The sequence below is a fragment of the Mirounga leonina genome, unplaced genomic scaffold, assembly GCF_011800145.1.
Source record: "Mirounga leonina isolate KUSES-001 unplaced genomic scaffold, KU_Mleo_1.0 Mir_82, whole genome shotgun sequence".
NCBI lineage: Eukaryota > Metazoa > Chordata > Mammalia > Carnivora > Phocidae > Mirounga > Mirounga leonina.
The window spans coordinates 590410-612504 of NW_023270825.1; the positions used below are offsets into that span (position 1 = coordinate 590410).

Sequence of the window (22095 nt, forward strand, 5' to 3'; positions counted from 1 at the left end):
GGGGGGGCGGGCTGTGGTTGCGGTGGCCTCGCGGGGCGGCGGGGCGCCTAGTCCTCGATGACGATGGGCTCGTCGTTGACGGGGGCCGGCGGGGGCGGCCGCAGCGGCAGGGCCTGGCTCTGGCGCAGGGCAATGGGCTTGTAGGGCCTGCGGGCGGCGCGCTTGGTCTCCGAGGACGATAGCAGCTTGCGGATCTTCCTGTGGACAGAGCGACGCCCCCAAGTGACAAGGGTGCGGCGGCTGCCCCCCTGCTCACCCGCGGCCTCGGGGAGGCCCCCACCTGGTTTCCTCGGTGGCCATGTAAAACACATCATCGGGGGCGTCGATCCAGTTCATCCTCCGCCGCTTGACGGGGGGCAGGGAGCCCCCCCGGATCAGGCGCACTTTGGTGGGGTAGGACTTCCCGTTGAGCAGGAGGTTTCGGCTTGGTCCCTGCGGCAGGGGGAGGTGTGAGGGGGACACCGCGGGGACTGCACGCTGCCCCCGACACCCAGCAGGAGGCACGTGGGCCTGGCCATCTGGGCCGCCTCCCAGACTGCCAAGGGAGCTGCGTGCAAGCAAACGTCGTGTGCGCACACGTGCAGGGGAAGGGGTCCTGCTAGGCCCCGCCTCGTCACAGCTCGCCCTCTTACCATGTGCCTGGTCTGTCCGTGGTTCGCCAAACCTGACAAGAGGAAGAACGGAACGTGAGGCCCGGCAGCCAAAGGGCGGGAGACCTGGAGCCACAGCCCGTACCCAGGGGGCGCCTGGAGGACACAGGTGCCCCGGCCCAGCCCAAGCAGCCCCCAGGTGATCCCACAGGTGCTGGGGCTCTGAGGACCACCTCTGCCCTGGCCAGCAGGAGAGGCACCGTCTTGGGCTCGACGCAGAAGGCCAGGAGCCTCGGGTCCGACAGCCCGCTCCCTGGCACGCGGGCCACCCGCCCGACTGGGCTGACACAGATGGAGCCTGGTTTACACGGTAGCCGAGCAATGCCGAGCCCTGCGGTAAACACCGTGCTACCAGAATCCCCTCTGCAAGGCGGCCCCTCCTCAGGCAGCACTGCACAGACCCCGGGAGGCCAGGCCGCACTGGGCTTCTTCCCAAGGGGCTCTAAGCACCCCTCACTGACCCCTGGGCTAGCAGCCCTGGAGGAGTGGATGGAAGCTTCTAGAAGTGGCCAGGGCAGACGCTGCCACCCTATGGGCTGGGGGTCTGCAGCCGCAGGCCTCTGCCAGAGCCTCCGACCGAGAAGGCACCGTCCCAGGTCGTGGTCCACATGCCCCCAGAACCCAGCCAGGTGACCCCGGGGCCGTCACTGTCTCCCCGGCCCCGCCCGCAGCAGAGCGCACACGCGCACAAGAAAACGCCCGTGTGTGAGCGTGCGAGCCTGTCCTGCCAGAGGCCTTCCAGAACTAGCTCTTCCCAAATACGCTTCTTGGCCGAGGGCTGTCTCTTGAGCAGCTATCCAGCGCCCCCGGAAACCACCTGCTGGCTGGGGGGGGGCCCTGGGCAGGGCGAAGGGAGGGGCTGCCGCACCTGGCCTGCAGCCCCCGGGCCCAGTGCTACTTACCCAGGTAAGTGCCTATCAGAGCGACGGGTGCAGAGGAGAGAAAACACACGGTTAGTGTTGGTTAGCACGTGCACGGCCATGGGCCGAGGAAGGTGGGTGCGGAGCGGACGTGCCTGGCTGGGCTGGGTTAGTGGGTTAAGGCCCCCAGGGTGCCCCGCAGTCTGGCACTGCCCCAGGCGGCCCTGTGCTGTCTCAGGGGGCCAGCTGTGGCCTCTGCAGCGCTCCTGGGGGTGCGCCCACCAACGACGCCCTTGGGGCCCGCATGCTGGGCTCAAGTAGACACAGAAGCGTACTGATTTGGTGAACCGAAGAACACGAGTAAATTAACCTTATCTACCGCACTGGCTACTGGCTTTTTACAAAATAAGGCCCGAGCCCAGAGACGGCCACTGACTACCACGGGCTTCCACTTCCGTGGGACGTGACCCGCTGGTTCCCGGGGCGTCTGCAGCAGAGGGCAGGCGAGCGGGCCAGGCCCTGGTGCTGACACAGGGCCCGGCGGCAGGCCCCGGCCGGAGGGCTGTGGGGGCGGCCGCCAGAAGGGTGGGCGGGGCCAGGCTGGATGGCCGCTGCCCGCTGCCATCTCGCAGGTCCCTGGGCCTGGCCCACCGCCTTGGGGGCAGGGGACTCTGGGCACACCCATGCTCGCTGGCCCATGGCGTCGGAGTGCCCACACATGACCCCGAGCCTCCCATCACCAGGGGCTCTGAGTGCGTTTCCCCCTTCCTTCCCTCCGGCCTGCTTCCCTTCCGCCTCCCTTCTGCGTGGATCCTGCCGCAGGCTGACCCTGGGGAGCCCGAGCTTCTGGGACCCACAGGCCCCTCACTGCCACCACGGCCACCCCTCCCTCAGCACCTCATTCTGGAGCAGCCTCAGAGCCCACGGACGCCCCTCGCATCCATGGTGGGAGGCCATCTGTAGACGGGCCTGGACAATCAAGAGTCCCGCTCTGGACGCGCTGACAGCCTGGGCACTTGATGGTGGCAGGGTCCCACCCGTGTCCCGTGCCCCCTCGGCCAGCCTCAGTCCCTTCCCCTGGGACCCCAACCCTGCAGGGCCAAGGCCTGGACATTCACCTGGGCCTTGAATGCCTCCCTGGGCTGTGCTGACCACGCCCACCGCTCGGTCCTATCTGCCCCCCCCCCCCACCGGAGAGGCCAGGGTCCCGAAGCCCCCCCACCGGGCAGGGCGCACAGGAGGGCCGTAGGCACAGCACGGCGGCCCCGGGAGCGGAGGCTGATGGCATGCGGGCGGTCACAGCGTGGTGACGGAGAGTACAGGCAGGCGGGGGCGCCAGGGCTACCCGAGCGAGGACAGTCCACTGACCGGGCACTGGGCCGGGGAGGAGGGGACGGCCCGTGAGCCGGAGGCCCCGGGGGGGGGGGGGGGGGACACAGCATTTGGGGGCCTGTGAGGCAGCACCTGGCCCTCTGCCCGGTGACACGGGAATGGGGGGCGCGTGGGGAGCGGGGTGCGGCCCGGCCCGCGTGGACTGCCCCATGGGCGTGCCCTGAGCCGCCCGCCGTGCACCATGCACGCAAGCGCACAGCACGCACAGGGGCTCGCACGGCGCCCTCACCAGCGGCCGCCCCAGGCCTTACCCCTACTGGGCATCAAGAGGCGCTTCTTCATGTTGCCTGCCAGCGCCCGGCGGCGGGAGAGAGAGGAGAGAGAACACGGTCAGCAGGCGTGGGCGAGGCAGGGGCGGGGCTGGGCACCCCGGGGCCAGCAGGCCGCACCGGCCGAGCGTGGAGGCCCCACCTGGCCGCCCCAGCAGAGACTCACCGTCCACCCCGTTGTGCTGCTCATAGCTCCTCTTGCCCAGGATGGTGGGGGAGCCGTTGTTGATGACAGGGGCCGACTTGGCAGGGGTCAGGCCACCGAGCACGCCGGTCACGCTCTTCACGGGGTCGGGCTTGGGGGGGCGGGGATGGGTCTCTGTTGGGAGCAGCACGGGGGGGGCACGCTTTGTGGGAAGCAAATGGCAACAGCCGTCCCCAGGCCCCACTGTGACGGAGGACGACCACGGGGCCCACTGGGGCAGAACACACCACCAGTCCTGCACCTCAGGGTGTCTGGGAGCAGGGAAGAGCCACGCAGGGCCGGGCCCCACAGGCAGCTGGGCGCCCGCCAGACACAGCCCATAAACAAGCAGGCCCATCAGAGGTGTCCAGGTCCGGGCCACCAGAGTTGACGGCAGGGGGCTGGCTGCCGGCCAGACAATGAATTAACAGGCAGGCCGGCCCAGCCAAGGACACGGCCCACGAAGGGCTGGGCCACGGCAGGCTCAGCCCTGGACCTGCCAAGGCTCCCCAGCCCCTGGTGGCTCTCTGGATGGGGCAAGGCCCAGCCCCACGATCCAGACCCTAGACATCCGATGACGCCAAATCCACTTGCGTCCACACGGAACACACTTAGCTCATGGTTCTGGAATGTCCTTCACAGAAGGTCAGCCACCTCCATGCCGGGAGGGACTGGCTCAGGATCCTGCCCTGAGCCCAGCCAAGTGGCCAGCCCTGCTCCCCCCCCGCCCTAGCTGCCGATGGCTGGCTGGGCCAAGGGGTGCTGGCCGAGGGCCCCCTTCAGCCCCAGCCCCGTGAGCTGCTGACCAGGCGTATGGCCGCTCACGCAGCAACAGACCTTCCTTTGGGGCTGGGGGTGCAGCACCGCCCTGCAGGTGCCTTGCAGTGGACGCCCGTCCTGGGTGCATCCAACCCAAATCCTGGGCCCCCCGCCCCCCATGGGCTGCAGCAGGATGGGGGGTGGGGGGACAGGGACCACGGCAGCTCAGGCCCCAACGGCTCCCCCGGCCTGGCGCAGAGCGAGGCACCAGAGGCAGGCCGGGGCCTGGGCAGCGGCAGCCTGGGGGCGGCTCCCTCCCTCGCGGGCGCCTGCGCACACATCGGCCCCCGGTGCTGGGCTGGGGCGGGCTCACCGAGATACCGGAGCACGGCTTCCAGGGGCTTCCGCACGGCCTGCTTCAGCACCAGTGGGCTCTGGGAGGCTTCGGGCAGCCGGGCCGTGCCTGTGGGGGCCGCACACGTGAGGGCAGCCCGGGGCCAGGACTCCCGGTGTCCCCCGCCCCCACCGCCGGTGAGCCCCTCCCGCAGCGACGAGCCCCGGCCGGCGGGGACGACACTCACACTCGGCCTTGATGGCCGCGCTGTTGATGGGCATGTAGGGGTGGCGGGCGGCGTGCCCCGGGCGGAGGATCTCTCGGCAGAGGCGCCGGGCGATGCGCGTGAGCTTGGTGGTGTGCAGGTAGAAGGCCTGTCTCGTCTTCATGGCGAACTTGGGGCTCCCGCTGCTTCGCGCTGGGACGCCGTGGGGGCTCTGCGGAAGGGGGCGCGCCGCCCCAACACAGCGCCATGACCGTGGGCCGGGCACCCGGCCACGCGTGGGGGCGGGAGGGGTGCCCACTTACCATGTTACTGCGGTTTGGTCCTGGCCTCTCTCCATCTAACCGGGTTGGCATTTTCAAGCCACCATATTTCTTCCAATATGTCCAGCAAGATGCGCAGAGGCGACACTGCATGTTAGGGGGACCCCAAGAATACCACTGGTAAGACTGGGCGGCTACGGACAACAAAGTTGGAAATAGACGGGTCCTTAAGCAGAACCAGTGACGGCAGAGAGCATTACACAGTGTCGCCCGCCCGCCCGCTGAGCCGCCCCGCCGCGGACCCAGGCACCCCGCAGGCCCGCCAGGAGGGTTTCCCGGGGAGGGAGTGGCCCCCGCCCGCCAGGACCCCGGGATGGTGCAGGGCGCCCAGCGCTGCGGGGGGCCTGATGCCGGGCGGCGGGCACTTACTGTAACAGCTCTCGCAGGCTCGGCCGGCCCCAGGGCTCTGGCCTGGCGCCCCCGCGCCATTCACCACGCCTGCCTTGACGTTATTGACGCTGATCTGGTTCGGATTTGGCTTGTTACTTAGGGTAAGGGAGAGAGGGAGGGCGTCACGGGAGGGCCACGCCGCTGCTGTGCAGCTCCCAGGGAAGTGAGGCTGTTGGGCACCAGCAGCCGCCACCCACGCGGGCCGGGGGGGCCGGCCTCCCCTGCAGGCCTGGACGCCGCTGCGGCGACTTCGAGCCCGGTCTACGCCCCAGCTCTGGCTGGCAGAGCTGTGCCGGCTCGCGTGGGCTTGAGTCCTGACACCTGCAACTAGCCGGGGGCCGCTCCCCACCCGCCCAGCCCGCGGTCCCCAGGGCGGCGAGCGCACGCCGGGGGCGCACGGCGGGGCCGCACTTACTAGTTGGGGATATACACTTGCTTTAACTTGCTCTCCGCTTCGGCTGCTTTCAAGCGTTTCTGGAAACGGGAAACAGAGGTCAAGGGCCCGGGCGGGCGAAGGGCTGCCCGCCGGGCGCAGGGGCGCAGCTGGGCGCTCACCTGCTGCACGTATCTGTCGGTGGTCTTCCACATGTAGTAGTACTCAATGATGCTGGTGAGGGACTTCCAGGGCAGCTGCACGAGAGGGGGCCGCGCGTCGTGGGGGGCCTCCCCGAGCAAGGAGCCCTCCCCTGCGGCAGTGGCACCCAACACCCCCTCCGGCCCCGCCCAGCGGAGCCCCGCCTGAGGTCGGCAAGGTCCCCGTCACGCCGCTCTCCCCGGCCCCCCAGCCCTTCCTGCTCCGCCTACGGAACCAGTGTCCTCTGAACACGGAGGAGGCGTCTGTGGTGTGGACGGAAGCCCCAAGCCTGCCTCATCGCGTCCAGGATTCAGACCCCGTCTATCCTCGGTCCACCTGGCCTGCTGCCGAGGCGGCTGCATGCTCACAGTGGGGTCCCCGCCCCGCGGCCTCCGTGTGTGTCTGGCCAAGCGTTACCTGCGGCCCCATCTTCTGGCCGTCGCTCTTTTTTGGGAAGGTCTGGCTCACTGTGTCTGGGACGTCAGCAAGTGACTCCCACCTCAGACTCGGGGCGAGTGAGGACAGGGGCTCCCTGCTCTGCCCTCCGCGGTCCTCTCTACTTTTGGCGGGTCCCTTCTCCCTTCTGGAGACTTATCAGGATCCCGCCTGTGACCTGTGACGCTCCTTATCAGACGCTGGCCCGCCCGCCCGCCCCCCGTGTCCCGGCCCGCCGGGGGCTCCTGGCGGCCCTGCCACCTGACAGACGCGCTCCCCGCGGGGTTCGCTGTGGAGGCGGCGGCGCTCCCCTCAGCTGAGCGCTCGTGTGGCTGAGCACAAGGGCGGGAGGGGTGCGCGAGGGCCCTGCCTGAGCTGCAAATCCCAAGGGCTCACGGGGCACACAAACGAGGATGTGTAAGGAGAGACTCGGTGGCTTAAACAGAACCAATCAACCGCAACAAGCCAGGAGGACCCCGGCCGCAGGAGCAGCTCTTAGCCCGGGGCCTGCCGGGAGCCGCAAGCTGACGCGGGGGCGCCACGCACGCGGCCCTGGGGAGGGGTCTGGCGCCCGCCCTGTGGCACTCACGAAGTCCTGCTGGATGTCTGTGAAGTCTTTCCCGTACTTCTCCAGGGCCTCCTCGAAAAGGCTGGCCTCGGAGGCCGACCACTCCTCCATCTCGTCCCTGCAGAGCACGGGCCCGCCCTGAGGCACCAGTGCCGAGATGGCCTTGGCGACGTCGTACACGCTCTTGTGCAGCGTGTCCATGGCGTGGAACTGCGGCAGGACACACGGGGGTCACCCAGGCCCACCGCCCGAGAGCACCCGGGGGCCCGCGGGGGTGCAGGTGGGCTTGCTGCCGGGACGAGCCTGCTGGGCTCTCCCGGAGGGCAGGGGGCGGACGCGTCCCAGCCCCGTGCAGCCAGCAAACAGACGTGGACCTGCTTCCTCGCCGCCATCCCGTCCCCGCCTGCCCTGGCTCGTGCGGCGACCCGAGGGGCACATGTGCCCTGGACGGGGCAGGCCCCGGGCAGGTGAGGGTCCTGTGCCGATGGCCCAGCATGGGGCCCACTCACCAAGGTGATGTCCCGGGAGGCGGCCGCGGCGCTCATGTGCAGGCTGGGCTGCCGGACGGAGCTGCTACAGTCCAGGGCTCGCGCGAAGGTGCCCACGGAGCTGGGGGCGGCGGGGACACTCTGACCACCGGAGGCCCCGACGCACAGAGGCGCCCCAGCCCAGCCCACAGCACACCAAGACCGCAGGACACGGCGGGCCGGGAGGCCCCAGGGACAGAGCATGGCAGCCACCGCCCGCAGCTCAGCTTCCCGAGCTCCTGGCAGGGCGCCCCCTCCATAGTGCAGGCTCAGGGTCCAGCTGAGAGGCAGGGAAGCCCCCTGCACCCTCACGGGGACTCCCCTCCCGCTGGCCCTGCCCCAGGGCTCCACGGGGGGAGGGGGTGGGGTGGCGTCCTCCTTGGAGCTCTGCCTCCCTCATGGCCCTAAGGCCCCAGGTCCTTCCTCCTCAGCTTCGCCCCGCCCCCCGAGTCTGCAACGGCCCACAGCTCATCCGGAGATGGACACGCATCTCTGCCCTGTCCCGGGGTCCCGGGAGCAGCCCCATCTGTGCCCGGCTGCTCATCTCTGCAGGCCGCGGCCCCGGAGGGACGCGGGGAGGCGCACAGGCCCCACCTCTCAAAGCTGGAGCCGCCCCCAGGCCCCCACGAGCAGTGTCCATGTCCATGTCCAGGGACGGGCAGGGCAGGGCAGCCGTTTAGCGCCCAGGCCTGGGGTCCGGGCAGTACCCTGGTGCCCAGAACTCACCGGGCCACCACCAGGAACTGGTCGATCTGCTTGTCTATGAGCGGGTTGTGTGCCTCCCACACCTTGGTCTCCAGTCTGGACTGGTCTCGGCCGTCCTCCTCACCTGCAAGCAACAGAACAGTGACGCCAACGAGACCCGGAGACCCCCGCGGCTTGCAGCAAGGCCTTGGAGAGCCGAGGCTCTCTCTGCCTGCTGCCGGGGCCCTGGGGGACGGGCCCATCCGCCTGCCTGGCGAGCCCGGGGGGTGAGGCTGCCGTCCGTGTGCAAACACACTTCCAGGCCTGCTCCGCACGCAGCGCATTTTCTCCTCGGCAAACACAGCGCCCTGCGGCCGCCCCGCCAGCCCGCCTGAGGACAGGGTGGGGCTGGTGAGCCCCGCACAGCGCGTGCTGCAGGCCAAAGCGGCGGTCGTGACGACAGGGGCAGAGGAGGCTCGCTCTGGCTTTGCTGATCAAGCTCCCGATCCAGAGACAGCGCACCCAGTGACCAGGACACGGGACGCCGACGGGGCCGCGTCCGGCGCAGGCGTCAGCCACCCAAGGGCCCCTCACAGTGCCAGACAGGCCGTGTTTCCGTGTACCCCTTTCTGGGAGGGCCCCCCGCCCCTTCACCCTGCCCTCACGGCCCAGCACCCAGGTCCCTGCCCAGAAAACCAAGGGCCTCTGACGTTCAAGCCACTCTGCTGTCACCAGATCCGTCACCCTCAGCCAGACAGGGAAGGACAGGGGGACCCTGTGTGCTTCCTGGCTCCTTCCTTCCCCCGCCGACCTCCAACTGGCAGGACCCCCCCGCCTGACAAAAAAACCAACCACCAACGAGAAAAAGCTGGTGTGCGAGCACGCAAGTATACACGTGGGGTCACGTGGGTACGTACGTGGGGGGCACACGTGCATAAAAGGAAGTAACACGCGTAAGCCGACACCAGACGCTTTAAAAAAACTAGACCAGCCTCAGAGAAACGGGACATCACGTGCGTGGAGGAGACGGGAGGCCACAGGAAGGGACCGTCCACACTCAGAACGTGTCCGCAGAGAAAAGCGAGGTCGGCAGACGTCGGAAAGGAGCCCGGGACCTCGGGGCCCAGAGACCCTGGCTGGGCCTGGAGCAGGGGTGCGACACTGGGGGTGCTGAGAGCAGCAGAGAACGCGGATGGGGGCTGGGCCGGCTCCGTGGGAGCAGCTCAAGTGATGAGAACCCCCAAAAAGATCATCACGGCCGACTGGCCGCGTGGTTAGCCGCGGGTCCTACGTCACGGCTGACGACCGTTCAGCAGAGAGAGAAGCAGGGGCGGGGGCGCGATGGGGGACGGGCTGGGGCCGGGAGCCCGGCGGGGCAGCTCCCCAGCAGACAGACGGCCACGGGCAACACCCGGCCGCAACGCTCCAAGCCCGGCACCCCCGCGCCATCTCGCTTCTCAGGGACCCAGCCGCTGACAGCCGCGTCCCGCCCACCAGCCACGCACGGCCCCACCTCTACCTGCCGCCAACGCAGGACGCGCGGACCCTCCGCTCACCGGGGGCTGTGCTGGGTCGCTGACGGCACCGCCCACCGGCAGAAGTCGGCGAGACCAGGAGATTCATTCAAGGAAGTTTTTTCAGAGACAAAGCTTAAGAGAGCCGCCCGAAGGAACCTCACCCCGCTGGCCCTGCTCGCCGGCCACCGCCCTGCGCCCTACCTTCCTTCAGCAGGTCAGTGATGTCCGCCTGGTACCGGTTTCCCACGCGGATCTCTCCCTTATCGGCCAGCAGGGTCTTCTGCTGGGGGTCGTAGACTAAAGAATAGAAGAAGAAATCCTGAAAGACAGCACACGAGACCACGTCAGCAGGGCGCCCCGAGGCCTCGCCTGGAGACCGCCCCGGGCACGGAGAGCCTGCTGCGCGGCCGCCGCAGGACCGTGGGGACTGACGACCCAGAGAGCGTCCAGTTGGCAACGCAAATGCCACAGCGCTGCTCACGTACGGCCGCCCCAGGACACGCGCACGCGGGCCGCAGAATGTTCTGGACCAGACGCCCGGGCTGCCAGCCCTTCTGACCCCAGCTGCTTGTCTCCTGACGTTCAGCCGTGTTTCTCAGAAACTGCGTCGCGCTGGCTGGCTTGTTTCCCAACGGCAAGCTTGCTGACCTAGGCCGCGAGCGGAGGCCTGGCTGGCGCACATTTGGGGTTAGGGCGCCTGGGCCTCCCGCTCACCCCTGGATGCTGCCGTGACCGTGTCCTCGGCCCCCTGGAGGCCGGGCGCGGACACGATTCACAGCATCTTCGCCACGGCTCAGCGGCCTGTTTTCCCACTTGTGACAACGATGTGCTTCCTAAGCAGGTGAGTGGACACCGGCAGGAAAAGCCAAGCCCTCGCCCCTGGGACACACGCGAGCCGCCGTTAAACCGTTCCATGTCGCAGCGGGCCATCGTGCTCAGTCTCTGCGCCGTGTCCCGTGAGGCCCCCCACCACGGGGACCCTCGGAAAGGCAGACAGCACCCCCCCCCGTGCTCCGTCCCGCCCACCGGCGTCCAGCACCTCCTCCAAACGTCTCCCTGCCTGCTCTGGGGACTGACTGTGGGCCTGTCCCCTCCTGGCGGCTTCCCGGCCTCCCGACTCTGAGTCAGGCCCGCGCACGGCCGCACCGTCCCCCTGCAATGCACCAGGCTCTGCACGGTGGGAGGGGGTCGTGGCTGTGAACACAGGTGCCAGCTCGGGCCACCGCCCCCCACCTGTCCCTCTCGTCGCTAGCGTGCCCCCGCCCCTCCAGACCCCATTTGGCCCCCTCGGGCCGTTTCTCCACCACCTCAGTGCAGCCTCTGCCCGGGCCATGCTGCTCCCCAGGGACACATGCATTGTTTGCAGACATTTTTGGCTGTCACCCTGGGGGTGGCCTCGGTGGGTAGCATCCTACAAATGCATGAGGTCCCCATTCATCTGTGGAACAAGAAGGCTGGTTCCACGGCCCCAAGCCCCTGACAACGTGGATGTTTCTGGTTTTGCAGAAGTAGAAACGCTTCCCGTGGCCTGGCCAACACGGCTCTGGATGAACACAGTGAGGCTTCGAGGCGGCGGCCAGCGCGGGTCCCTGTCACGATCCCTCCAGGCCGTGCCCCTGCTGGTACCCCAGGGATGCAGACGCAACCCCGGGAAGCCAAGCAAAGCACCCAGCGCCTAGCCCCAGGGTGGCTGCGAGCCGGGAGGGACTGGGCCCCAAGGAACGGAGGCGGGGGGTGGGGGACGGCCCCAGGCCTCTGCGGCTGGCCTCACCTCCCGCTCCAGGTAGGACTTGAGGGACTCCGTCTCGTTGAGCAGGGTGACACTGCACTTCCCTCTGCAAGAGGAGGGCGCGCCGTCAGCGAGGCAGGGCGGCCCCCAGGCACCCTCCGGGCCGCTGGGTACCTGATGTGAGTGGCGGGCAGCGACTCCAACTGCCGGGACAGGAACAGCTCCCGATGCCGCAGCTGGTGCTTCAGCTTCTCGGGCAGGTCCACCATCTCGGGGTTCTCCATCTCCTCCTCCATCTCTCCTGACGGGCGGGGGGTTCCTGTGAGCCCTGCCCGCCTACCCACTCCCCCCGCACCACACAGATGGACAGAGCAGCGGCCACAGGGCGGGCGGGTCAGCTGCCGCCGCCCGCCCAGCCGGCGCGTGAGGACCCCCCGCGGGAGCGGCTCACCTTCCTCGCCGTTGTCGGCCCCCGGTCCGGTCTTGTAGCAGACTGACAGGGCTAGACAACAGACAGACAGCGCCCGGACCGCGGGTTAGCAGCAGCACCACCCGCCCGCCCACCTGGCCGCCCACGGGCCGAGGAGAGGAAGCAGGGAGGGTGGGGTGGACACGGGGTCCAAGGGGCGGGCCCAGGTCAGGTCAGCAGTGCGTCCACCACCCCAAGCGCGCCGACCCGGGGCCTCGGCCACACCTCCAGGGCTGGGACAAGGATGCCCACCGGGAGCAGCCAGGACGCGTGCGTGTCGGGGTGCGGGGCAGCCCAGCCCACGGCACTGGGGGTGCGGTGCCCCCGGAGGCACAGTGGAGGTCCGGGGCCGTGCGGGGGCCGTGGCGGGCCATGCCAGGGCAGGGGCATGCCGAGGTTGGCCACCCCACGGGGCTGCAGCACCTGGGCAGCATCTGGGCAACCCTGGGTCTCTATCCCGGGGCCCTCAGCCCGCACGCGGCCCTCTGCCGCCCCCTTGTGGTGACTGAGGGAGTTCCCAGGCGCCCGGGGCTCAGACACGGGTGGGCCACTGGAGCCCGAGTGTCCACACTGCTGGCCTTGCACCTCCCTGCTCACTCCCGCAGACCCCACAAGCACCCTGCACCCCCAGCCTGGGGACACCACCATGTCCAGACACCCACCAGCCAGCCCACCTGGTGCTCACGCCCGTCCTGGGACGGCCCGACGGGCCCGGGGAGGGGCTAGGCACGGGCCAGAGACCGTCATCCTGGGCCCCTCCCCAGCCTGACACAAGCCCACCGTGGCTCCGAGACCCCACCCATCAGAGCCGCCATCAGCAGGGGTGAGGAGGGGCCCCAGGAGTGGGCAGGGCTTGGGTCACGTCAGCACCCCCAGGAGACGGGGGGACAGAGCCCGCCACCCCAGCGCTCCAAGCCTTCCTTCAGGCCCGGTGGACCCTGCAGTGTGTGGTGCTCGACCTCCAGGAACCCAGGGAGTCACGTTGCGGGCGGCACAGAAAACCTGCCTCTGGGATCCAGTGTGTCCTGGTCCTGGGCCCCGAGTGGGGGGCCCTGTGCTCCCACCCCACCTAGCTCTGACACACACCCCAGAGCCCCCCGCAGCTTGCCCTGGGGGCGTCTAGGGAGGGCGGGTCAGCTGTGCCTGCCACTCTCCCAGGGCCAGAGGGTCCTGTTCTCGGGACAGCTCTGTGTGCACGCGTGTGTGCAAGGGCAGGGCAGGGGGCCGTGGCCACAAGGGGTCAGGGCTGAGCAGAGTGGCTGGAGGATCCCAGGAAGGCTTCAGCGCTGCAGGTCACCCATGTGGCCCGGGAGCATCTGGCCTATGCTGGGGCTGGAGACCTGGCAGTGGAGGGCAGGGGCTTCTGTCTCCCGGGCCCCAGACCCAGAAGAAACCCCGTCAGCTGATGGGCTGTTTGGGCCAGAGGCCTCCCTGAGCAGTGGGCTCCCTGGGTCCCTGGCCAAAAGAAGGCGCCCCAGAGCGTCCTCACACCCGCCCGACGCTGGGCTGGAGCCTGGGCAAAAGGGCAGACCGGTCTCACCCGGGCTGCACTGGCCGAGGTGGCCGACGGAACGTGGTTTCTGGGAAAACCGCTACGAGACAGAGAAACCCTCACAGAGCACGGGGGCTCCAGGACAGCACAGGCAGGGTCCTGCCCTGAGATGGACTCCGTCACGCACCCCACTGCAGCACTCTGGGGGCCTTGGGGCCACGCCCATCCCATCGGCTCCTGCCTGGTCCTTCCGGCAACGCTGCCCCCCACCAGTTCCCTTCACATAACGCTAGTCCAGCGCCCTCCTGGAGCTGACCTCCACGGTGCCCCACAGCAGGACGGCCCGGGGGTGAGGACCGCGACACTCTGGGCCAGGCAGTGGACATGGGTGGGGAGATCCTCAAGCACCAACAGCCCAAGTCAACAGTGACCCCCGTGCCCCACCTCTCATGCTTCCCCCCGGGAGGCAGCTTCAGCAGCCACGACTAGACCCAGGGCTACCCGATCACGAGCGCACAGGGGCCCAGGAAACCAGAGGAGGACACAGGATGCACCAAGGCCCAGACCCACGCGGCCCCCATGAGCACAGACACCCCCCAGCGGTATCATCTGGGAGGCCAGGCCCGGCCAGCCAAGCACCAGCTCTGCCATCCACCCCGTGTGGTGCAGGGGCCTGTCCTGGGGCCCAGTTGAGCTGTGCTGATCCTGGCGAGGGCCCTAAATGCACCGCAGTGCTTCGCCCCCTCATCCCTGAGGCCCCAGGAGACCCAGTCCTGGCCCGACCGCCTCGAACCCCTCCAGGACCCAGGGAGGAGGCCGGTATGGCCTGGGCGTCCAGTCCCTCACACCAGCATGCTGGGGCACAGGCTTGAGTCCTGCCTTGACCTGGGGCCCAGGGGACCAGGTGGGGCCCGCACCCGCCCAGACACACCTGATGAACTCATGAGAGCAGTACCTGTCCCCAGGCTGGATGGCCCTGTAGACAAGCACCTGGGGGACCAGGGGCAGGCACATTCCACGCCTGCTGGGAGCCATCCTCCCCCAGAGGCCAGAACCCCCACCCAGGCTCAGGCAGATCCCACCCCGAGGACGGGGACTCTGGAACTCCCCCCGCCCCGTCACTGCTGGCTGGAGGGGCCGCGTGGGACCCCAGGGCGTGGAAGCAGGTACAGGCCAGTCCCCAGACTGCGGCCGCCTGTCTGAGAGCGGGAACGCTGGCCCGACTGGGAGGGGGATCCCGGCGCTCGCACTAAGCTGCTGGGAGTCCCTGCACGTCTGGGCTTCTGACACTCAGGTTCAAACTGCAGACAGATGACGAACTTTGTTTCTGAACGCACTGCCACAAAGAGCAGTAGCTTTCGGTGAGGTCAACAGGAGCAGCAGAGGCCCCCCACCCCCGCAACACCCAGGGAGTGCTCCCCAAAATCAATCCTGCAAGGGAGAAGCCCCAGGGCAATGACACCGGGCTGGGTGTCCACAGCCTACGGCCAGCACGCAGCAGGGCAGGTGGGGGCCGACCCTGGGGAGGGCGCAGGGCAGGCGGGGGCCACAGGGTGGGCCGCCCCCCCGCCCCGGGAAAGGCCAAGACTCACTGGCGTGCTTGTCGGCCAGGGCGATGAGGGTGCTGGAGATGTCCCTCCTGCGGTAGAAGCACACCACCTTGGCCTCCACGTTTCCGTTGGCCGTCTGCAACAGCAAGGCAGGGTCTGAGGAACATGCCGACTTACGGCTCCCCGCAGGGCCGGCCCCAGACGGGACCTGGGTGGGACCACGGCTCCCTGGGACCTCGGACCCGGGGAGAGGATGCACAGCGCACCTCTACCCTCCAGGTCTGTCTTCCCTCCACCCCCAGTGCCATCCTGCGGACACAGGTGGACCCCGGCCCGCCGGCCCGGGTTCCCTCCTGTTGGCCCGTGTCCCTCCCCCAGGTCTTGCTTGCTCAGGGCCAGAACCTGGCAGACATCTGGCCACCAGGAAGGACAACCGTGCCCAGAGGTCAGCCAAAGCTTGCCGTGCCTTTGGCCCCTGGAGTACCTGCCTTCCGGCACCCCTCTGGGCCTGATCAAGGCCAGCACACCCCCGAGCAGACCCCAGTACCAGGGGCCTGGATCCATATCAGAAACAGAAGCAGCCAGGGGCAGCCGGGGGCCAGTCGGGTGAGCGTCCGACTCTGGATTTCAGTTCAGGTCCCGATCTCAGGGTCGTGGGATCGAGCCCCACGTCGGGCTCCACGCTCAGTGGGGAGTCTGCTCTAGATTCTCTCCCCCTTTGTCCCTGCTTGCGCTCTCCCTCTCCCAACTCAATCAGCCTTGAAAAAAGGAAACAGGAGCAGCCCACGAGGGGCCTGGAGCAAGCAGTGGACGCGCCAGCCCTGGGGAAGAGGTCGCCGTCCCAGCGCCCAGGGATGCCTTTAAAGGCTCAAAGAGCTCCACATACAGGACAAGAACAAGACGCCGAGGGAGTCTGCTGGGCGGAGAGCCTCACAGGAAGAATGGACCTTTCCTCCACTCAAAGGCGCTTATAAAACTTTTAATAGTAACACAAGGCTGACCTGCCACGACTTTGTACGACTCGGGCGCTGCCCTCCTAACATCGAACAAAATCGTCTTTGCGACCTCAAGTTTTAGGTACTTAATTCCACGAGGCCAGCAGGCTTTCAAGAAGTCTGGGGACTGCTCACACGTGGGCACGAAGTGGAGGCAGGAGCAGCTCTTGGCCCCACGTGCCTGCACACGCATGGGCAGGGACACGCATGGGCAGGGACACGCATGCGCTCTCGCACACAGGCAGGGACACGCACGCGCGCTCGCACACGCTCACGAACGCACGGGCAGGGACATGCATGCGCTCTCGCACATAGGCAGGGACACGCACGCGCGCTCGCACACGCTCACACGCACAGGCAGGGACACGCACGTGCGCTCGCACACGCTCACAAACGCACAGGCAGGGACATGCACGCGCGATCACACTTGCACACGCACAGGCAGGGACACGCACGCTCGCACACGCTCATGCACGGGCAGGGATACGCATGCGCTCTTGCACATAGGCAGGGACACGCACGCGCGCTCGCACATGCTCACACGCACAGGCAGGGACACACACGCGCGCTCGCACACACTTGCACACGCACAGGCAGGGACACGCATGAGTGCTCGCACACGCTCACACATGCTCATGCACGGGCAGGGACACGCACGCGCGCTTGCACACGCTCACACACGCACAGGCAGGGACACGCACACTCGCACACGCTCATGCACGGGCAGGGACACGCATGCGCGCTTGCACACAGGCAGGGACACACGCACACTCGCACACGCTCACGAACGCACGGGCAGGGACACACATGCGCTCTCGCACACGCTTACGAACGCACAGGCAGGGACATGCACGCGCGTTCGCACTCACTTGCACACGCACGGGCAGGGACACGCACGCTCGCACACGCTCATGCACGGGCAGGGACACGCATGCGCGCTTGCACACAGGCAGGGACACACTCACACACGCTCGCACACGCACGGGCAGGGACACGCACGCGCGCTCACGCTCACGCACGGGCAGGGACACGCACACGCGCTTGCACACGCTCACACACGCATGGACAGGGACACACACGCACGCTCGCACACGCTCACACACGCATGGGCAGGGACACGCAACGATCGCACACGCTCACGCACGGACAGGGACACGCATGCGTGCTCGCACACGCTCACATGCACGGGCAAGGACACGCGTGCTCGCACACACACATGCACGGGCATGGACACACATGCGCTCTCGCACACAGGCAGGGATACGCACGCGCGCTTGCACACACGAACACACAGGCAGGGACATGCACGTGCGCTCGCACACACACATGCACGGGCAGAGACACGCACGCGCGCTCGCACACGCACGGGCAGGGACACGCACGCGTGCTCGCACACGCATGGGCAGGGACACGCATGCGCGCTCGTGCACACACGCTCACACGCACGGGCAGGGACACGCACGCTCGCACACGCTCACGCACAGGTAGGGACACGCACACGCACTCGCACACGCTCACACCCGGGCAGGAACACACATGCGCTCACACACGCACAGGAATACACACGCGCAGGGACATGCATGTGCAGGGCCGTGCCCCAACAGCGATGACCCTCCATCGGGAGAATGAAGACTGTACCCAGTATCAAAACAAGGGGCGGCACAATGCTGGGTGGCACCCTGGTCTGCACGGACACCAAACCGTTAAAGACATCATTTGTCAGGGGCGCCTGGGTGGCTCAGTCATTAAGCGTCTGCCTTCGGCTCACGCCATGATCCCAGGGTCCTGGGATCGAGCCCCGAGTCGGGCTCCCTGCTCCACGGGAAACCTGCTTCTCCCTCTCCCACTTCCCCTGCTTGTGTTCCCTCTCTCGCTGTCTCTCTCTCTCTAATAAATAAATAAAAATCTTAAAAAAAAAAAAAAAAAAGACACCATTGTCATGATGTCAGCTACAGACCCGTGGACACTTTGCATCCAAAGGCTTCACAAGGCTGCCCAAGCCACAGATCCCAGATCACAAAGTTTCTCCTAAGAACGGTTCCAGAAACCGCGTGCCGGGCTCCAGACGACGAGCCACACCCACTGGGCCCGGGACGCCCAGGACCGTCGTCAGGGCCACACAGGCGTGGAGGGGGAGGTCTGACACAATGGCCACCGGAACTTCATCCCTGGGATGGGATGGCAGCCTTGTGTCGGCAGGGTGCAGCCCACAGTTCCCACCCCCAGGCCCTGCTGGGGTCCCTGCGCCCCGGTCCCCGGAACGGGCACTGCGTTGCACAGCCTAGCCCATGCGAGGCCTGGCTCAGGCCAGGCCCTGGAGACCCGGGACGTCCAGGACTCCTCTCCCACGAGCTCCCCTCGCTGGTGCTCAGGACTCCCGGGGGCCCCACCCGAGCTGCGGTCCGCACACATCCAGGCAACTGTCTCCTGTCGCGAGGGCAACGTGCAGAGCCGGGGGCAGGCACTCCAGGCGGGTCCGAGCCCCTCCCCGTGGGGGCTACAGCCCCAAATGGTCTACCTTTGGTGTTTTGTTGTACCTTTCTGAGATTCCCACATCCCATATTCCAAACCAAACACCAATCTTCTAAAATTCAAGGATTCCCTGCCGGGCCTCTGCTGCCTTCTGGGCACATCTGGCCTGGCCACCGCTCCAGACCCCTCCCCACGCCTCCTCAGCTCCCCTGCCCCAGGTCCCTGCTCCTTTTCTTCCAAAACGGCAACCTCCCCCGGTGCCGTGCAGACCGAGCACGGTTCTGAGGAGAAACCGCGACAACTACTTTGAAGGACTGCAACAGCCCAGGGTCACTGCACTAACACAAGCCAGGCTTCGCAGGAGGCCTCAGGAAAGGAGGCCCCAAATGCAACATGACCATTGCTACGGTCTGTAGAGAAGACTCATTTTCAAACTGTTTTCCATTTACAGAAAAGGGGTGGAACACAGTGTCCCTGCCCCCCGGCCCCCCCCCCACCGCCCCCCCGCCCCCCCCCCCCCGGCCCCCACCCGGCCCCCACCCGCCACCCTGGCCCGGCCCCCACCCGCCACCCGGCCCGGCCCCCACCTGCCACCCGGCCTGGCCCTTGGGCCTGGGCTGGTCTCCTGCACTTCCTACTGACCGCACGCTGGACCCTGGGTTTCCGGGGGGCACTCTGCTCCTCAGCTAAGCCTGGGCTCCGGCTCTGTTCCTGCTGACAGCTCTGGGTCCTCCCTTGCACCCCGGACCCGTCGCCCCGCCACGTCCCAGGCCCCTTTCTCTGGCACCAGTGCTCCTGCCCGGCCCTTCATTTCTTCTGTGGCCGGTCCACCAGCTCCTCTCCGTGAGCGCGGACATGGCTTTCCACGTTCAAGGCCTTCCTTGAACACCCAGCACCTCTGGGCTGTTTCTCCTGTGCCTGAGGGGCCCTGGGGTCCTGGGGGCCTGTGGGTAGGGTGGCCCCACCAGGAGGGCCCACAAACTGACCTCATAGCCGCCCCTGCTGGAACTGCACCTGCCGGTGGGGCCTGGGGGCCCAGGATGTGCCCGACCCACGCCCATGCCCGTGGGCCAGCACCCCCTGCCCCGCTCAGCAGCCCCCACTCTCTTCGCACTCTCTGGTGCGGGAGGGTCCTGAGGCCTCCTGCCGGAAATGCCTGCTGCTGGGGCTATCTTGCACCCCTCGGGGTCCCCCAGCCGCCCGCCCCCGACCTGACCTGTAACGGTCAGGCACACAGATGCGGACGCCAGCGTGGGCTGTGGCCGCTGCTGGGCTGGGCCCTGCTCTGTCTGTGCCTGTCACCCACTGGCCGCCAAAGGCGGTGCGACCTGCCCTCTCGGTGTCACATCCAGAGCGAGGGGCAGGGGCTGTGCTGACCTGCTCAAGGAAGCCACCTCCAGCCACCTCCCTGGCCCCGAGACCCACGGTCGGAGGCAATTCCAGGGGCGGCCCCTGGCTGCCCCCACCACGCTCGCCACTGCCATGGGAGGGGTCCCTGAGTCAGCACATGCCGACGGGTGGCTGGGTGACCACAGGCACCTGTCCAGCTGAGATGCCGCCCACCCCTTCTCCTGCCCACCCTGGCAGGCGGCCAGCAGGTTCCCGCCAACAAGGCGTCTGCAGGGCACACGTCCCAGCAGGGGCCCCACGACATCCTGGCGCTTCCCTTGGCCCTGCCACCTCCGGACACGGCCCCAGGCTCACCCCTCCCCCCCACGTGGCACGTGCAGCAGGAGGCTCTCGGTGAGCAGGGACGGCGGGTCAGGGCTCAGCTGCAACCAAGTCTGATCTTCGGGGGACCAGCACCCTGACCGTCCCACCCCATCCTGCCCGATCCCAAGAATCCCCAGCCACACTGCCGCACAGGCTGAGGTCCCAGAGAGCAGCTCCTTGAGGGCTGGCCTCATGGAGCACAGTGAGGTTCTCCCCCACCAGTCAGGGACCACAGGTCTCTCCCCAGGGAGGAGCCGCAGCGGCCCCGCCCCACGGGAGCCAAGGGAAAGGGGCTGCAGGGCCGGGTACTCTGCTGACCTGGGGCCGCGGTGGCCCTGCAGGACCTGCTGGCCTCTCCCCCAGCACTGCCCGGAATGCCTCTGATCAAGAGGCCAGCAGGAGAGGCGGGGAGGGTGGCCGGCAGCTCACACCTCTGCAGGCCTGGAGCGAGGGGGACGAGAGCGCCTCAGTGAGTGGGAAAGAGACAGCAGGTGGGCAGGGAACCCCTAGCCGGCCGCTTTCTGGGTGCTCCTGTCCTGCTCAGGACCCTGCAGAGCACACCCCTCTATGAGGCCGCAGGGACTCCACTGACCAGCTCTCCAAGGAGAAGGACCCAGGTCTACGCAAGTGACCCTGGGGACAAATGGACCAAAAGATCTGAGGCCAGCCCTGAAGCCCCACCCCACAAGGCATGCCTGCACACACTACCTTGTTGAGCTCCTCGATTCTGCGGATCAGGTACGGGTTGCTGGAGGAGTTCTCGAAATAGACGTAGTCTGCAAACAGGAGTAGAGAGTGAAACCCCACAGCACTGAGCCCCGGGGACCAGGAGAGCCCCAACACCCCCCCCCGACACCCACGCCCTCAGTTCTAGGGGCCAGGAAACTGGAGGGAATGAAGGAGAGGGTGCCCCCGCCATCTGGTGGGGAGCCAAGGGAACCAGAGACATGCTGGTGGGTACTGGGCATGGGTCCAAGATGCGGGGGAGGGGGCTGTCCCAGGCAGAGGCCTGCAGCCACCCCGCCATCCCGGGGGTCCCACACCGGCTGCCCCCAGGACCTCCGTCCCTCCTGGGAGACACCGTGGGAGTCAGACTACAGCCTCCGCCGGGGCACAGCTTCCCAGGGGCTGCTGCTGGCCTGAGAGGTGGGCCCCAGTCATGCAGGCTGGCGGGCAGACAAGCGAGCACGGCCAGCAGCAGTCCCAGAGACCGCGTCAGCATGCGGGAGGGATGCCGGGCCCCTGCACCTCCTCCCCCGGCCCCATGCGCCCCTGGCAGTGAACGGAGGCCAGGGCTGCCCGGGCATCCCGGGCGGAGGCAGAGCTCAGTGGGACGGGGACAGAGTCAGGTGCCAGAGGAACGCGGTCCAGAGGTGCGGCTGCCACCCGCCAGGTCCCCCAGAACGCCATGTCAGCACAAGCATTCCTCTGGCTCCGCAGCGGGCGGCCTGGGCTCTGTCTCAGGGAGGCTGGCAGTCACCCGAGATTTCCCAAGAGGCCCATGGTGGGAGGCTGGCAGACTCCCACGGAAAGCCCAGGACAGCCATGAGGCCACCCAGTTGTCAGCCTGGCCACCTGGCTGACGCCTTGATGTTGCAGGTCCTTCAGGGCAGCTGGGGAGGAGTCAGCACCAGGAAAAGGCCAGGCTGCAGTCCCCACCAGCCTGCACCAGGAACGCCATCCCCCTGCCCCTCGGTGCCCACACGGAAGGCCTGCAGTCCCTCCCCAGGGCAGTTCTGCAGAGGACGGCCAGGCAGGAGGCTCGTCTCAGCTGGAACCCGCTTAAGGCCTGGATACAACCAAATGCCTGCACTGAGCACAGCCTCTGCCGAAGGACCTCGGCCAGCTCCATCCCACAAGAGGTCCTACCAAACAAGCATCTGCCCCCTGCTGTGGCTGCGCACCTGCCCTGCACCTGTTGGGGCTCACCGGCTGCACACACCTGCCCTGCCCTGCACCTGACGGGGCTCACCTGCCCTGCGCACC

General features: G+C 67.8%; 1 protein-coding gene across 1 annotated transcript in view; it reads right to left on the reverse strand.

The window, feature by feature from the left end:
• Positions 1-6: 6 nt before the first annotated feature.
• MTA1 (metastasis associated 1) overlaps positions 7-22095 on the reverse strand; it is a gene marked incomplete at its 5' end in the record, with an annotated part of 53618 nt that continues 31529 nt past the window's right edge. Inside the window, 20 exons of the mRNA XM_034992989.1 lie at positions 7-198; positions 281-432; positions 633-664; positions 3154-3189; positions 3338-3490; positions 4488-4577; positions 4696-4885; positions 4977-5128; positions 5364-5479; positions 5800-5858; positions 5940-6014; positions 6983-7171; positions 7471-7570; positions 8215-8317; positions 9891-10008; positions 11461-11524; positions 11593-11719; positions 11870-11920; positions 14972-15065; positions 20818-20885. Coding sequence (XP_034848880.1) covers positions 48-198; positions 281-432; positions 633-664; positions 3154-3189; positions 3338-3490; positions 4488-4577; positions 4696-4885; positions 4977-5128; positions 5364-5479; positions 5800-5858; positions 5940-6014; positions 6983-7171; positions 7471-7570; positions 8215-8317; positions 9891-10008; positions 11461-11524; positions 11593-11719; positions 11870-11920; positions 14972-15065; positions 20818-20885 — 2120 coding nt within the window. The remainder of the gene's footprint in view (positions 199-280; positions 433-632; positions 665-3153; positions 3190-3337; positions 3491-4487; positions 4578-4695; positions 4886-4976; positions 5129-5363; positions 5480-5799; positions 5859-5939; positions 6015-6982; positions 7172-7470; positions 7571-8214; positions 8318-9890; positions 10009-11460; positions 11525-11592; positions 11720-11869; positions 11921-14971; positions 15066-20817; positions 20886-22095) is intronic.